Genomic DNA, 17,988 nt, shown 5'->3' on the forward strand with positions numbered 1-17,988 from the left:
TGACCAAAGTCATCCCGTCCTTTGGTATGCACTTTGCACCCACAAAGTGTAAGGTCCTGCTTGTGGACGTGCAGTCACTGAACACGCCCCTTACAATCCAGGGAGAGGTACTGGAAGTTGGGGAGCGTTTTACGTATCTTGGAAGTTCTGTTAATTTTAACAGATGAGGTTATTGCACGAATTTGCAGGGCTCGGGCTGCGCGTGCTAATTTGAGACACCTATGGTATCAGAGTGGTTCATCCCTGAATCTGAAGGGACGTGTGTATCAAGCTACAGTACGGGCTGTTTTGTTGTATGGCTATGAGACTTGGCCTATTCGGGCAGCAGACCTGAGACGCACTCAGGTGTTCGACAGTCGTCTCAGAACCGTAGCTCGTGTGGGCTGGTGTCGGCGAATCCGTAATGAGGCAGTTAGAAAGCGCGTTTGGTTGTGCAACGGGTACTTCCATTGAAGAATGTGTCCGGCACCAGAAGCTGCGTTGGTTGGGACATGTGTTTCGTATGCCGATCCCACCGTTTGCCGAAGAGAGTGCTGTTTTCCATGCCGAATTCAGAGTGGTGTAAACAGAGAGGTGGCCAACCCTTGACTTGGCAGAGGAGTATGAGGGAGATCACGAAACGCTTGGGTGCTGTCGGTGCTACTCGCCTTCCAGGATGGAGACCGCGTGATCCTCACTGNNNGCCAACCGATGTCAGTGTCGTTCTTGTTGTTAGTTGAATGTCTGGAGGTATAGGCACCTCGGAATGATTGTGGTAAGCTAGCACTTGTCCACTGATTGTATGTCATCACTCACCACATCTGAGCGATGTTCTTATCTTCCTAGTTTGGACCCATGTTATTCTCCACGCCCGTCGTTCGAAGCTTTATAGAGCGTGGTATCTAACGGGTCTCCCTATCAAAGGCGCCGTCACTTCCTAGTTGAACGGGCTAGCAACGCGTTTAGGCTTAGCAAGGTGTGTTCGGTCAACTCCACTGGTATATTTTTACTCCGCCATGATGTTCAGATTTGTTCAGTCCTCTGTTATTAGTGTAGATACCTTGTTCTCTATGGTTTTCGCCAAGTTCAACCTTCTCCCCCTGCGAATGTGTGCTAGGGCATTTTTCATGGTTGTATGGCCGTTGAGTGACAGTATTGTTAACCGGTGTACTGTTGTCGATAATGGTGCTGATGATGTCCAATGTGGATTTCGTGACATTCGGGATGAGACATGTGAAACTACTCATCGGCGAACAGCCAGTAGTTACTCGATTTCTACACTGTCCCGACAACGCAATCGTGTTCTCGTCTGTACATCATGCTTTTCTTCACACTTTTATAAATATCTAAACCCAATATGCTTCACCCTTCAGCACCAGTTTTCTCATAACTTCGTTCGAACTATTTAGCACCATGGACCGCTAAGTACAAGCGGTTTTCAATGGCCAGTTCGACTGTGGGTGTTTGCCGTGAGTTATCAGCTCTCTGCTTCGGCTAACTGTTCGCAGTTTGAAAGTGTCCTGTTACCTTGTTTTCCATTTTTCATTTTTTTTACTGTTTGCAATCCGGTGTAATCGTTCAACTGTGTGTTAATCAATGATGCCTGCTTTCTGATTCTGTTTTGAGCGTTTGGTCCCAATGGCGACATCGATAGTTTGGAACGTTGTGACGCTGATTCTCGCGATGACTACTTCTGTACTTTAGAAATCTGTGAAGTGCGCACAGCCTACGCTGGACTAAGTATGAGGCACACAAAACTTAGCTGTACATTTATTGTAGGATAGTTTTCTCCTGTGCCAGTTTGATTGACCACTCATGTGATTTGCCGTAAATTCGTTGCTTTTGACAGTTCCGAACTAACCTAGAAAGACTGTCTTCTAGGCCCCACCAAGTTTGCTTTCAACTTACACCTGAGATTTCGGTCATGTAGTTGCTGTAAACTATTCATGCAGGTCGTCATCGCTTGCGCTAGCCTATCTGCCTCACCGAGCACAATCTGGCAATGTATCTTACTGGTGCTAGTTTTACCGCTTGTTGCTGTCCATGTATGGTGTCGCGTACTTTTCATGATTTGGGCGCCCGGTTTACTACCTGATTACGAATGCTTTTATTGGGCTCTCCATTGATCTCTTTCATGCCAGGTGAAAATGTTGCTGGTGAAATGATACTTCCACGTGCTATCCTCAAGTGAACCATGATCGATTGAAATTGGAATTAGATTGGTAGTTGACGTCTTCGTCTTAGATTCTAGCTTTTCAGGAATTATATTGTGACGCAACACGTCCAGAAAATACATAGCGTTACGAGGCTGATTTACTCTTTCGGTATGCTCATCTGTTTGCGAAAGCCGCCTAGCCACCTTACGCATGAGGACAAAGATAGTGACATTGCTTTGTAGCCTTTTTTCTGTGAACCACTAACTCTTGACGCTAATTTCTATACTGCGCTCTTAGGCTTGGTTATTTCTTTTGCGTGAGTAATGGTGTTCCGTCATCAACCAGAGATAATCCATAACCAGACGTCGATCAGTTGCCGTGTACTTCTGAGCAAAAATTTCTTCAGAGAACTTTTATGCCTCTGGTTTTGTTGTAAATTACTATTTAGTTTGCTCAGCTCTAAATGAATGAGTGACAATCTCTGTACTCTACAGGGGTAGCTGCAATCTCTGATATGCTAGGAGCCAGCGCATTCCAGTCATCGGCCAGCCGAACTGAATTGGGATGAAGGTACGCTTTCTGTGGTCCATGAGCGTTGTGAGTCGTCATCTCCACAACCTCACTTGTATGCTATCGGCAGCTCATTCTGGTCTGAAGGCAACACAACTTTTACCTCATGTGTCTCTATAGCTATTCTGTAGAGTAGCTTCTGTTTTGTCCCTTCGAAAGTCCTTTGGTTCTGTCCTTATCCTAACCCTTTTTTCGTACCTGTTTGCTATGGCCTGTCTAAGGTTCTTCAGCTGTCTCAATTTACACTGTGATTTTTTTCCATCCTATGTAGTCCGGTGATATTTTGAACCGAACGGGCTCGCAGACCGTGGATGTTAGGCAGCTGAGTAACGGATCTGTCCCAGCCATGGCTAATTCCCGCGATCCTCTAGTAAATTGGAAAGCCAAAGTGTTCGACTTGGCGCACCGTTGTCGTGTTGAACGTGCAGTGTTACAGGGAAGCCGAAAAGCCGTGCAAGCACTTCTGGACAGCCAAACACATGCCGACAAAACACGGAAGCTGGCGGTGGGTTTTTATTCTCTGATGCATGCTACTCGTCCGTCAACCGTTAAGTAATGAATTCCACCGCATTCTTATTCAGTCGGTTGTGTTATCTCTGTCTGATTGTTTTTGCCTTGTCACATGTTTCGCAGATGTGATTTACACGTTGGATTCATCATCGACCATGTCAGTGAATTCAGATATAAGCCAAAACCCCATCTTTTACAAGTTCGTTTCTCTATCAAAGCATGTCGCTTTTTTAATTATCCAGGCATTGCACAATGTCAGGGAGTCGTTGCACAAGTTGTACCTGTTCCAGCTGGCATTGTCTGCGCATTTGGACAACCCTCCAGAGAAATCCAAAGATGTTGATGCGATTCGTCGTGATCCGGAACTGTCCACATTGTTGGCTTCCGTGTGGAGTTCACAACAGCCTGCGCCACCCTCAGGAACTCTTCATATGCCCAGTGCTCCCACGGCAGTTACTGGCACGCTAGAAGTACGCTGTGTTGGTTGTCACGATCTGTTGGATACCTTCCCATTTGAACTAGTCCATAACGATCTCACGGGCAATGGCTCCTTTTATAATTCGGGCGCAGCGAAAGAACTTACTGCACGCATATCGGACAACCAATGGGGTAAGTGATTTTCCCCCGCTTCTTCGTCAGTCAGCCTTATATTCTGATTCCCCTTGAATCACAGGAATTTTATTGAGACCCATTCAGAAAAAACAACAACCCTCACCCAAGGAGGTGTGAAAACTGTGTTCATATTATTTTTTCTCCAACTGGTATCCATCTCTTAGATGTATGTTATATCGTTTTGAGTTTAAACCAGCAGATATTCGGTTAGACGGTGAGACGAATTTACCAGATTCAGCTAAGTGGTATATATATATATATATAATATAATATAAACGTGGGATTCTCCCTTCGCATTTGGCGAGTTAATGCATTTTTCGCTCCGTTAGGAAATGCCTGTGATTTGGCTTTTGCTCTTCGACTTGTCCGCTTTAAATCTCTTGGACAGTTTTAGTGAGTTCAGGTTCCCTACTGACGCCGAACATTTATACATGGAAATTCAGAATGGAGAAACTGCTTCCTCATGTGCAAACTCAATACAGGCGACTGTAGTTGTCCCAAGTGCAGCGCCATGCAGTCCTTTTTGTGTAGGCTAAATGTGATAGTTCTGGTTCGCGAAGGCTTTTTGGAAACATTTGCTCATTAATAAGCAAAACCCATGCACCGAACAAACTACCGTCAATATTTCCCTGAGCAAGGAAGTGGCTAGAATCCATCAGAAACTCATCGTTGCGGCGAAGTTGGAGAAACGGTTACCCTCCTGTATCACTCGCTTTCATTTCGAAGTGCTTGGTCATTAGCGACTCCTACACGCTTGTGAGTTTTATACATTCGCAACCGACTTGACCGCATCGACGTAGATACTGTGTAACGGCATCTGATGGCGGCTGCCGGGATGCAAAGACATTTGTTCCCGATCCATTTGTTCAGAAATGTGAGGTAATTGAGAATGCAGGAAAGTACATCGCGTCACAAACAGTCAGCACCGGTCCATACCATTTTACCCCTCCTTGAGGGTTCCAGAGATTGGAACTTGATCCTAGTTTCAGTTCCTTTTTCATTGAATTTCATAGCTGGCAACTCGCAATCGGAACAGGAATGATTTATGTATTAGGAAGCCTAACGCAACTGAGGTAGATGACACGGTTAATCAGAGGCGGAGGGACGGTGGCCCATGATTCATATTATTCTTTTTGAGCTCAGTGGTCAAGGTGTGAACTTTCCGGCCGAAAAGTCCGTGGTCGGAACCTAACACAGGCATCTCGGCCGCTTTTGTCTAGGCCTGTGCAACCTTGCAGTATCTCCGCCCTCGCTCTTGATTCTGGTGATATGGCAGCTAGGCACCGGAAGAGGAGTTACAACTGAACGATTTTCATTATGTGATTTTTCATTCCGATGCACCTCATTACTAAACTAAAACCAACTCTGGTTCACTCCTCAGTCCGGAAAACAATTTCGAAAGCTCTGGCAGCTACTTTAGATCTTGGGATATCGTTTATCATGAGAGGTTAGGATCGGCTGTGTTATGCCTGACTGCCTGATGCCGAAAAAAACGCCAACAAGGAGCATAATAGCTTTATTGCGAACAAGCGAGTGAGTGCGAAAAGTACAGCGGCACTGTGTGACCTTGATCCAAGGCTGTATAATTGGCATTTAATGGATTTTGAAGGTCTCAGTGGGTTTCGGGTATTTTGGGGGTGATCTTCAGGAATCTGTCCTTCCTGGCAGGCTGTGTATTTTTCTGAGCTCTTAGATTCAAGTATTTTTCACCTTCCGTACAAAGCTGCTCGTGCTCTCGAAAAACATATCACAAGTTAAAATCGTCAATTTTAACTTTTGAGTGTATTCGTTGTCGGCAGTTAAGCTATTTACTGTGCTTTCTGTGGTATCGAGACCAGTTCATATAGAGGCGAGCTTTAAACTTCCTCCAGCACCGTACGTGGTACGCACTCACCGCCCGTCCAATATCTACTTACTTAGTCTGTAGTGTCTCTTCGTATCATCTTATTAGAGCTCATACACTAACGTTTCAAAATCTTGGACACCTGCCCATTTACTTATCTGTGCTTCGTGTCTTGTGCCAATGTAAGACATTACCTAGAGGCAAGGGTTTATTTGATTCCTTAACTGGTCTCTTGTTGGTTCTAGATGTGATCCTTATAGACTGGTGGGTTGGATAGACAGCAGCTGCTGGTATACATTTGCCAATGTTTGTGAGAATAGTCCAGGCTTATTGATTCTTTGCATGTCTGATAAACCCGGACTGTCAGCGCAGTAATTTCTTCTATTTCGTTCGCAGCGGATGTGCGGTGCTGCTTCCTCATCGATAACAAACAAGTATGGGAATCCAATTGGCGACCACCCGGGCAACAGTGTTGGGACGTGCAGACAGAGTTTAGCTTGGATCAAGCCAAAGAGTTGCAAGTACAGGTGTTCTGGAGGCGAGTCTTCTCTCCTGTCGGTTCTCCACAGGTTAGCGTCAGTTCAGCAACCCTGTCTTCTTCGGCGGGCACCATGACGAGGCCAAGTATTTATGGTCCATCAGACAGTTATGTGTCTGGATTAGATTGGGTATTGGGAGCTGTCACGTGAGTTGAATGAAGATTAACGTTAGCCTGAGGTCTCTTAAATTTTCATGCTGTTAATTATTAGGGCTTCTTTTGAATAGTAGAACACATTATGACCCAGAAACTAAGTTATTCTTTACCCTGCAGACCCTGGTGCTCAGTAAATTAAGTTGAAGTGTCTTGAGATCCCACCAGTCGAATCAGCCGGGTTTTTTGTCAGGTAGAACATTCTTCAATCTATGCGGACTGTTATTTTCCTCATCTTCGTCCTAGTTCTCGTATTAGGTTTTGGTGAAAACGCAACACTATTTTGTACAATTTTGTGAAGATGCACGTACAGCTTGACGAGACCTATTGAAAGATATTTCACTTGTCTCAACCTGACCAATATTAACGTGTCCGTTTAGTGTTTTTACTTTGGTCACGTGGACATCAGCGAGTAGCTTTGATGCCCAGAAGTGACCTTTGACACGGTCGCCCTTTACTTGTTTGTGCGAGGTCTGCGATCCGATGCTGCTAGCTATGATGAAATGATTGCACAGTCCACCATGTAGCGATAGTAGGTACAGGTTTTAGTTGCCCACATATCGTATTTTCTCTGGGGCGTATGCAAATTACTGTTCTGGTTGTTCATTTTTCTGGCCATGTGGGGAATCCATTCTTATAAATGATTAGATGTCTGTTATGACCAAATGTTTTGTCAGAAAGAGTCTCCCTTATGAGAAGCATCAAGAAAAATCCTAACCTTCGTTGCAACCGAAATATGGGATGGATTTTGTGCAGCATATTCACTTGAATCCTATGATACACGAGATGTTCATTTGAATTTCAGTTGAGTCTCCGGTTACCACAGACTTAACCTGCAAATGATTGCTTATTTCCGTGTAGGCAGGCTTCGTCACCTACCGCACAAAAACCGTCATTTGATCCGTTACTTCAACGCTATCTGTGCTGGTTAGCCACTGTTGAACAGATAGAGTGAGAAAGTAACGCTGTTAATTTAATGGGACCAAGATAAATTAACTAGGGTTGGTTCGAACGTCAAACAAGCTACAAATCCCCCAGAAAAATGTGGTGCACTGGCCTCTTAGGATTCGACAGAGTTGGAGAAAGCTCGGTCTCTTGACTTCCGCTTCAGATTGATGAATATATTCGTCAATAATCAAGTGGTGGTTACTTGTCTGATCGATTAAGGTATAAGCAAGATGTCATTATTCACTTGGCCGTTATAACGACCCCGGAACAAATTCAACTTTTGGGGATCATATTGTTGTCTCTAGCTTTAACTGAATGCTCTGTGTCTCTGTACACAACCTGTCTATCGGTTACAGTTGGATTTGTTATGGCTCCCACATTTCACAAGGTTCCGAGTCACTAGTGCCTGGTACAAACGAGGCGAGACTGCTCAGTGGTTAGAGCGCGAAATTACTGACCGGAAGTTCCGTGTTTCGAACCCGACATCTCCCTCTCGACTTCCCACGTGTAGGCTTAGGCAACTTGGCAGTATCCCAGCCCTCGTGGTTACTTCTGGTGGCATGGTAGTTAGGCACCGAAAAGGTGCTACAGCTGAACGATTACAACGGTACAAACGAGGCATCCATAATTTCTAATGGTCTTCGCTCTATAGGGTCAGACTATGACTATCCTCGTCGTCATCGCCATGACCAGCAACATCACCGTTGACGGTGATATTTCACGAACCCGCTTAATCTATTTTACCAATTCAATAAGAAACAATAGACATTGAAGAACCTCAACATTCTGTGTTGCTTACGCACCCAGACACTTACTCCGACAATCTATACTATTCCCCAAAAATGCACATTGGCCGTAAACTGCAGTTACGCAGTGGCATTTGTTTGGAAGTCCGTGACTGGATTTGAACCTCCATTTGACTTGAGGTTTGACTTGAGGTTTAGTTTGCTTTTAGTTTCGTTGAATGCCTAGTTCCACTTTACTACCATTTTTGCCAAATAATGTGTCCTCAGTGATGGCCGAATATATGCCAAGATCCACTCCCGACTCAGGTTTCTGGACCCTTCCTCGTCGTGCCGCTCAAATTCATTTCTCCATATAACAGTAAGAAACAAATTGCCATGTGGTGTGAAACACTCTAAGGATTGCCAGTATTAAACACCAGTGCCACGTCTCTGTTCCTCAAACACCCCTGAAAACTGAGCTCTGGTTTATGGTAACCCTAGCTGCATTCGCTGTTGAGCCCGGCTGATTGGTAGTTGAGTACCATAATTAAATACTTGTTGTCTCTAATGTATCCAGGCTGCCTGTAGTGGTCACGGTTCCATTAAAACCATCGTAACATTCCAAAGAAATATGTGAGTTTCATACATCGATTTTGCAGTCTTCCACGTGCTGATAGCCTTCCATACGAGCCATCTTTATCGTCATCAGAGACAACACAACTTCCGTGTTTAACACTGGCGCTCCGCTGACTTACAACCATAATTTGTTTAAAAGCTTTATGATGACAAAAAGAATAAAGGAGGATGGGAAGGACTTGGTGCTAGCCTAGCACAATTATTCCGATATGTCTCCACTTCTTGACCTTGTTTAAATAATCTGGATAGAAAGTGTAGCCAGTTCGAGGTCTTTACTGTACTGTGTTGATGGATGTGGTCTACTGGTTTGAGATCTAAGTTATCATCCCAATTAGTTGTTCGGGTCAGCAGCCTACATGCACCAACAACGTGGTTGGTTCTGTGTTGGTTTTGTTCGACGTTTTTCCGTATCCTCTCATGTGTTATTCTCCTTCCCATCTATCATTCGTTTTTCACGGTTCTGCATTCCCTTCCCTCACTCCATCCTTGACTGATTACTTTCATGCCAATTCACCAGTGCTCACTCGTAGAATTCAATACTGCTTAGGACGTTTTCCGCCGGAGTGATTTACCGTCGATGTTCACAACTGAAGCAAAATAAACTCTGTCTGCTGGATGAAGTGGAAGGCTGTTTTCCTGTAAACACGTTGGTCATAGAAACACAGTTATCTGTATAGTTCATTCATCGCTCTGTTTCCTTTCCTTTGCAGATATCTCCGTCTGGAGGATTTCCTTGGTTGTCAGTCCTCGCCTCTTGTCCTAGAGATGTTACCCAAAGGCAATGTTTTCCTGGTGCTGAAATTCACGGACCCTCTTCTGACGAAACCCGTTGCCCGCCTCCGGAGACAACAGCGTCTGTTCTCCAAACGGAAAGGTTAGCATCCCTCTGTGGTGTGAATTTCAACTGGGCACCAATCCTAGTCGTTATCGCTTTTTCGATTCATTTTAGCCTTCAACAATACGAGAGCATTCTCAATGAACTTGTGAATTGGGGCAACTTGTCTTTCATTCTCTGTCTAACTAAAAACATTAACCCAAACGTCTCGTACATGACTGAAAGGAGGACAGAATCGGCGCAGAGTTGTTACAATGAATCCTTTGTTTTCTACATTTATACCTCATTTGTTATCCAGCTAGCTCCCATCTTCCCCTTATATGTTTGTTCTGATGCTTCTGAAAGGTGTAGTGAGCAGGTGTTACCCTGTCTGCGAGTGTTACTGCTAAAAAAGCATTGTCTAATGGTAGTGGATTCTATGGATGCTGTAAGTTCGGATTGGAGCAGAATAGAGAAGTCGATACAGCCTATGAATGTTATTTCATCGGTTTAAGGCTTATCAAGGATGCTGGTAAGTTCTGTGTTCAGAGCCGTGATGTCTTTTACCATCATCACACGAGGGAACTAGTACGGATCGTTAGAAACGATTCGACCACAAATAATGCATAGTCCAAAGATGTCGATAGAAGGAGAAACGAAACATTTGTGTATAGGAGGAGTAGCGTGCGATGGAAAACAAAGATTCACGAGCAACTGCATCACAGAGGCAGCGCCACTCATTAGTATTTCAAGATATGTAGGTAGCTTCATATCCAGTGAACTAAATTGTGTAGCTCGTACATGAGAAGTTTGGTAAGACGGTCCACATACCCGTCAGTCCCCGTCAGGCTGCCAAGTGTTCCAGGTGGGAGAACAAACATATGACCGGTGAACCAGCACCCCAAGGAGAGAAGAGATTTGTAACTTCCAGATGAATGAATTGTGAGAGGGAATCTGGAATTAGGAGGGCTGCTCTTGATTATTTCAGTAGAAACCACAGAACCTTCTGGAATACAACCGTTCGACGGGAAAGTGTACTGAAGGCATACACCATGGGCTGTAGGGGAATGGGAAAGATTACTAAGAAAACAACTTGAACGGTGATGTCGCCGAGAATACATACTTTCCATCTGAAGTTAAACTGTTTGCAGTTAGTGTTTAACAAATATGAAAGAGAGAATACACTATTGTCACTTCGTGCTTGGTAAATACAGCAGAGATATTTCGGTGGGTTGAGTTGAATGCAAAACACAAGAGATTCTGGAGTACAAATGTTTCCTTCGAAAGCTGTGAAATATATTATAGGCGAACTCCATCCTTAGAACAGAAGCGTTGCAAAATAGGTCGCCGGAAAGTTTTGGTTAGTTGTGGTGATGAAGGTATGGAGGAGAGCAAGTTAGAGGTTAAGAATTGGTGGCCCGAGTTAATTCATTCCAGTCAGAATGTTGTACCGTGAGCCTTTAAAATCGTATTAACGAAGCATTCGTATAGTATGTATTTTCAATTCCTGCAGATGCGTGCCCGACATCCCAACTCGGAGCTTGGAGTAAGAACCACATAAGGCTCCAATCAGGTGGTGGATGGCATCTCTACGGGTGTTTACAATAACGACGGACTTTTGCTAGTGTCATCCCATCAGAGCTGCATTTTTTGTAAATGTGACCAAGGTAATGCGACCAGGGTTCATACAGCAGTTCACCACACTGTGGTATTCCGATTCGTGGTTGCCAAAGCATCTGAAGGCCTCACGAAAGGCTTAGTCAGTACAGAGCACTCAAAAAACCAAGGTTGATCCCAAACCAACCTTTTGGCCGGTAGTCGGTGCGCGAGCTGTCCCGATCTTCATTGTCATTATTAGGAGGGTGTTGTGTTGCAGGTCCAAACTCAAATCAGAGGCGCATTTTGGGGTTATTAGTTTACTGGGAATTAGACTGCAGGATCGCGCCTCCTGCGTGTATTGCTCAGCTAAGTACCCTTTGGCTTACCTGTTTCCCCTCAATGAGGCTGATCATGTCATGTGGTCAAGGGGCCATCAGAGCCCATAAATGGCTGCGAAGCTAATTTAGGCGGAACAGAACTTAAAACTACCAACATTACGCAGCCCACCATAAAATCGGACGTACATCAAACGGCTGATGCAAGATCCAATAGTAAGGCTGTGAAAGAATAAAACAGCAAACCGGAGATATCCTTTACACATCTGTACGATGTACAGAGTACCAGAATAGAATACACTCTTGGAAAACCGATACAGAGGGTTGGAAGAAACAAATTCCTTCGTTTAAAATCATTTTATCTCGTTTCTGCGGTGAGTCAAGTAGATTTTGACGGCACGTTGCAAAGGTTACGGCCCGTATCTTGTGGCAGACATTTCAGCAATTAGTCATGACTCGTTAGACAATAACAAGTATGCTAAATCAGGAGCACCAATCATACATGTCGGCCATTCAAGAATGCTCTGGAATCCACCTTCGTCCTATGTGTGGGATTATCCGGTTCAGTTCAGTGCACCCACGTATTGCCCAAGACCTAAACAATGCAGACTGAATAGGTTACCCTGTGGTTCTTCAGCACTGTTCAACCCGATAGAACGTGATCGAAACTAATCAACTTCAAGCCAGTTTTGATGCAGACTAGTTACTAGCTGCTTGCCGTATAGGCTCTGGTGTTCAGCCCTAGCCTTGCTATCAATGACACTGATAATGCATAGCGGATGAAAGCCATCGAAACGGCAACAAAATCTAAAATTTGTTTACACCTGATAGCACAAAATCAGCTTCATTGATCCTCACTAGTTCACTCTCAATTACTAGCTGTTTTTTACTTTGTAGCATATCGAAGAGCATTTTTGGGTATGCAGTTTTGTTAATTTGTTTTAACTAGGTGTTTTTACCTCAATAACCGAAATATCCCAAGGGCGACTTTTTGGAGACATTCATTCTTTTCCCCAGGTCAGCGACCTTGTTTTAACGGGATTTTATTTCACACCTGATGCAACGGATATGCTGCTTATTAACCAACGATTGGAAAGCCAGATGTTTCTGTGTCAGGGATTCAGTTTGTTTTGAGGATGCTATTTGGGCGTGAATTCCCAGGAAGGCGCGCAGTTCGTAACGTGGTGCAAACGATCCAACTGGAGTGAGTTAACCCAGTAGTAACAGCACGGAACGAGTCAGGATTGACAGAGAACAGGTCGGTGATAGAATCACAGAATTTTGATACTCGATCGTTCCAACGAGTAAACATCAGCATTGCATGTGGAGAGAAATTGAGTCAAAACACGGTGAAATTATCTAACGAAACTGTCGTTAGCGTCAAAATGCATGTTTGACGGCAACCCATAAATGTATTCGTCTTACCAATATTTTGACCTGAAAGACATTTCTCAGTGACCTGACTGAGACACTAGTGGTCCTCACAGAGACCACGGGACGTAACACGGAACCAGTAAATCCGGTGAGGTAAGAAACGGCGTCATCAACTGAGGAAGATCGGCAACCCATAAATGTATTCGTCTTACCAATATTTTGACCAGTTTTTCGAATTTCGATGAAAACCGTTAATGTGTAACAGGGACATCTGGAGCAGTTCACTATTTGGGAAACAATCTTTCAGTCGGTGATCGCACCACAGGACTATGGATTTAGAACGGTATCCTTGTTACATATACATGATCCGATCGTTTCTGCAACTTACATTTACCAGCACTGCTAACTACGTAACGAAACTAACCAATGGTTTATCAAGAATATTTTGACCAGTTTTTCGAATTTCGATGAAAACCGTTAATGTGTAACAGGGACATCTGGAGCAGTTCACTATTTGGGAAACAATCTTTCAGTCGGTGATCGCACCACAGGACTATGGATTTAGAACGGTATCCTTGTTACATATACATGATCCGATCGTTTCTGCAACTTACATTTACCAGCACTGCTAACTACGTAATGAAACTAACCAATGGTTTATCAAGCCTTGAGCTTTCTCGTTCTTTTCTGCTTTCTTTTGTTTAATAGGCCGCGATATTCCACGTTCCTGTGAATTAAACATCAACGTGCGCCTTTGGGCTCGACTGCTTAAGAGCGGTCAGCTACTCAATGTCACTCGCCCAGTCAGCTCTGGTTCTGCTACGCTAACGCCGAGAGCCACTGAGACCGCCTACTCAACTCACTCTTCAGCCGAACCGCAGACTTTAATGGGTCACGAGGGACGCTTTATGAACACCGCAATGTCAGACAGAAGGAAAGGCAGTTCTCCCCAGGTGACTAGCTCTCTTCATAAACCATTCGTCATTGAAATAGTGCGTTGGGTTTCCTTCAAGGATGAAAGCACTTCATGTCGCACATCCGTTTCACGCAAGCCATCATCTCGTCGCCATAAAAAGTCATTTTCTTATCCCAATCCGGAATTACCACTATCCTATCTTAAGCCTCTATCTGTTGGAGCTCCTGCTTTCCGTGACCATCGGCACTTTATCTCAGGGCGTGATTCATGCACCTCAAGTGAAAACACACGCCGTCGCAGGTCCATGCTTTCACGTATGACGAACAGTCAGGTTGGTGGGAATTTGGTGGCATCTATAGCAGACTGTTCGACTAACTCCGGGTGTTTCGTCACAGGTGTTCTGATCTCTCGCAAGTCAATGGTTTTTTTTGTGACGTGTATCAGAAGCCCGAGGATATCAGTGTTGTCCCTTTTTCCCTGTTCACGAGGCGTCATCGTCCAAGGTACTAATCTGTGGCGTGGCTACTTTTGCTGTCGATATCGTTGGTTGATTTATGATAGCTGTACACTTTTTTGCAAGACCTCATGAGTAACTCTTTGGTTGGCTTTTGGTGCACTAACCTACCTGTATTTTCAGAGGGATTGCTTACGCAGACAGTTTCTTTTTCACAAACTTCCCAGTGTCGTTTTTGGTCTAATCGTAGTTGGTGGCTATGGAGCAGCGCTACGATACTTCCTCAACTGAAGCTGCCACAAAGTGAATTTTCATGCATCAGGCTGGTGACTAGCGATCTTAATGGTCGGCTCAGGGTAAATTGAGCTAAATCGTTCAGCTGTGATCCCCTTTTGGTGCATGTGTTTGACAAATTTATGAGTTGTGGGCTCTCTCCAGATGAGGGACTTCTTCCCAGTCTCTAGTTTGTTTCCAATGATACAGATTACACTTCATCTATAAAGACCATTACCCTAATAGAACGGTTTTACCGTACAAAGGACTGTCTTTTGAGAATAACAGCATGCAACTCGTCATAGACACTTTTCAACTATCTCACCTGTCACTATGATTCTGACAAACTGAAGTTAAGTACAGGACGGAAGCCTCATTTTGTGGGCAACGGAAAACTCCTACCATGATTATGCAAGAAGGGCAGCATGTTTCTTTGGCGTGTTTTTTCCTGTTAAAGTGGGATGAATAGGAAACGAAGCATTATGCTGTCGCAAGCATCTTCTTGCACTCCTGCTTAGTGTACCTGCATTAAAGTCACTGTTCCTCATGTGAGAATTCGATGATAGACGTATACGCGTCTTGATAGACAGTTGGAAAGCTACCTTAAGTTCTTATTTTCGGAACGGTATTTTCGCACATTATCACGATGTTGGCTGGTCACCAGTTTTCCGTATGCTTCACTTGGATCCAGCGATATGTTTCATTCAGGTCACTCGTTCGATCGACGCGGAAAGTGTCACTGTGACTTGAAGCAACTTTTCTTGGTTATTTTTATGGAACCAGGTTTTTTGTCATAATGTCACTCACAGATAGAGAGTTTACATTTCTGAATTCGTGGGGACGAAATCATGTTGATTGTACAAAAAATGACTCTGGAATCATAGACACAAAACTGGGTGAAATAAATATGGTATTTGGTGAGTTTACAGATGAGGCTTCTTCCGGTCTTGTGGTGGTCATTTCTAAACCACTACCACTTTTCCATGGCGGTTGTCCATTCTAACAATGGGATTTTAGCCAAACATGAGTGAACTATGCTGCTCAGCTTGGTTGCTATCCGTTATTTACATTTAGAGTGGCCTGATTAACTTGAATCCAACAAGGAAGAACTTCGGGCTTTCTCGGAAGAGTCTGAGTGTTTGTGAAACAAACCTGGCAGCGAACTTCATCGCCTCATCGAGCTGCTCGTACTCATAATATACGGTTCGATGCCGAGTGACTGGACCAGTTTTATCAAAGCGAGCTTCACACGAAGCTGTCCAGTAGTGGCAACATTCGGCTTCGCGTTTCAGGGAGTACTTGCTTCCCTGGCCCATACATGTGTGCACCTTACTATGCATGATGGCGCGGCGTTGCGCCTGTCTGCGTATGGGCATAAATGAACCAGATGAATTGTATCAAGTTCCTGCTTTGGTAACTTGGCTCAATCGACATCATCGTAGGGTTTTACACTGACCTACGCATTCCTTACTTGCTTGATCACGTGGTCGTATGCACGAAGGCAGGTTGTCTCGAGCCGCATTTCGACAGTGGCGCCAAGCTGTTATTGGCAGCCAGCAGTTGATAGAAGAGCAGGAGTATGCAAACACTCCTTCTTGGTCGACGCAGCATGCACTCACTTTAATGATCCATCACCGCTTATTTAGGATATTTAACGCGTAGCGTGATCAGTACTTTAACTTGTTCTCATTAATGATATTATAAAAATGAATGAAGTATCGATTTGTCTTTCCGTGTTCCATTACTATTGCGTTACCTTCGTGGGTAATACCCGCAGTGGATCACGTGAAATGTACGCTTGGTTTCAGCTGATACAAGAAACAGGTTGCTATCTCCGTGCTCCGGGGATATATTTATTCTTCCGGTGATCGTTACCTTGTCTTGCTTTCTACTATGCCCACAAATGTGTGTACTTGGGACTCCCAGCTTTCATTGACTGACTTTTCAAGCCTTATTAAATTCGATATCTACAACGTTTAGCTTTCTGAAGGAAAATCCACTCTGTATGTGTGTGCTTTCCAACGGGGATCTGTGCCGCCAAGCAAACAGTGTACCCAGATCACTAAAAGTACTTTGTTTGATGTCTCCGATCGGTAACTGGATTATTGTGGTTTAATCTGCATGCAAGATTTACTGCTCGACAAGGGTGCCGCTGCTGGAGTTTATCTGGCGAACAGTCTATTCCTCTTCCCATTCTTTATTTTTGAATCCACACTGAAGATGTTGAATCTTACCTGGGTTGTTCTGTGGGAGCATGCTGGTCCTATCTGAGAATGTTTTGTGGGAAACGAGGCTTTGTTCATCCTTAAGTTACTGTGTTCAATACATGGCATATTTCCAGGAGAGTTCTCTGGAAAAACTAGGATGATTCGTCATGTGATACGCATGGTATTATGAGAACATGCTTTAGTGGTTGCGGTTTGGTATGCCTGGAATCTGCGGAATGGATTCCTGTTTATTTGCTCATACTGCTGTTAGCTGGTGCGTTTTGCATGGTTTGATGTGTTGGTCTCCCTACTTTCCTTATTGATGTTCTAAACAAAAGAGTTTATTCTGTCCTGCCTCAAGTACCGGCAGACAAACACACCTGTCTATTACTGCTCTCGAGTGAATGGGCAAATTTAGAAGAGTTTAGCTTTTTTAACACTGCGGAGGCTGGTTTCGCATCTGCAGCACCATTCCACGACAAAATTATACACCCAGCTCATTTTCACAACACCATTTACTTTATTTTGACCCGCAAGATTTGGAGGCAAAAGAAAAAATTACCATTTGACAAATTTCGCTATCTGTAATTTTCCAGGAAGCACAGAATCCAGGGACATAAATGGGCAATGAGTGCGGCGTAGTTCAATCATCACCTTGGTTTGCTACGTCACGTAAAACATAACTGTGAATCTCAAGAGGAAGAAAAAATTTTGACAAATTTCGCTATCTGTAATTTTCCAGGAAGCACAGAATCCAGGGACATAAATGGGCAATGAGTGCGGCGTAGTTCAGTTCACACCTTGGTTTGCTACGTCACGTAAAACATAACTGTGAATCTCAAGAGGACAGGGTGTTGTCTACATGTAATATGCTACTCATAAGGTTGCTGAAAACCGTCTAAGATCAAAAGTTTCTTCTCTGTCCGACAATGGACTATGTTGAAGCAGCGAGATTTGGTGCCAAAATTCTGGGTGTTTTGGTTTATTTTGTTAGAATCGCAGCGGACAAAATTTCGTGTACGTCTTTTAAACGTTTCTGAATTAATAGTTACATCATGTTTTTGCCTAGTTATGTGGTTCTGAAGTACTAAAGCACGGCCTGTAGTCAGAAATGACTACATAGCTGTCCTGAGGTCGACTTATTCGTATCGTTTTCATGACCTGCTAGATTGTAGGTTGATGCTCCTCACAGGTGCAACTTAGCAGCCCGAGAAACACCCACAAACTCTTGGACGCAAAAGAATTGAACCTTTGTGAATTTCAAATCCTCACATGTCTGCTTGACATGATTTGACACTGAAGAATATTCTCTGGTTTTTCAAATGATCCAGATTTTGAGGGTTTGA

At 44.0% G+C, this 17,988-nt stretch overlaps 2 protein-coding genes across 2 annotated transcripts in view; one reads left to right on the top strand and one right to left on the bottom strand.

The window, feature by feature from the left end:
• Window positions 1–17,988, top strand: part of T265_06456 (hypothetical protein) — a gene marked incomplete at both ends in the record, with an annotated part of 58,287 nt that overhangs the window by 15,205 nt on the left and 25,094 nt on the right. The window contains 5 exons of the mRNA XM_009171724.1: window positions 2,977–3,210; window positions 3,458–3,824; window positions 6,067–6,355; window positions 9,381–9,544; window positions 13,501–14,039. Of these exons, the coding sequence (XP_009169988.1) occupies window positions 2,977–3,210; window positions 3,458–3,824; window positions 6,067–6,355; window positions 9,381–9,544; window positions 13,501–14,039 (1,593 nt within the window). The remainder of the gene's footprint in view (window positions 1–2,976; window positions 3,211–3,457; window positions 3,825–6,066; window positions 6,356–9,380; window positions 9,545–13,500; window positions 14,040–17,988) is intronic.
• The window catches only part of T265_06455 (hypothetical protein), a gene marked incomplete at both ends in the record, with an annotated part of 13,625 nt that continues 2,873 nt past the window's right edge, over window positions 7,237–17,988 (bottom strand). The window contains one exon of the mRNA XM_009171723.1: window positions 7,237–7,296. Within this exon, the coding sequence (XP_009169987.1) occupies window positions 7,237–7,296 (60 nt within the window). The remainder of the gene's footprint in view (window positions 7,297–17,988) is intronic.

Source organism: Opisthorchis viverrini (genome assembly GCF_000715545.1).
Source record: "Opisthorchis viverrini unplaced genomic scaffold opera_v5_137, whole genome shotgun sequence".
Lineage (NCBI taxonomy): Eukaryota > Metazoa > Platyhelminthes > Trematoda > Opisthorchiida > Opisthorchiidae > Opisthorchis > Opisthorchis viverrini.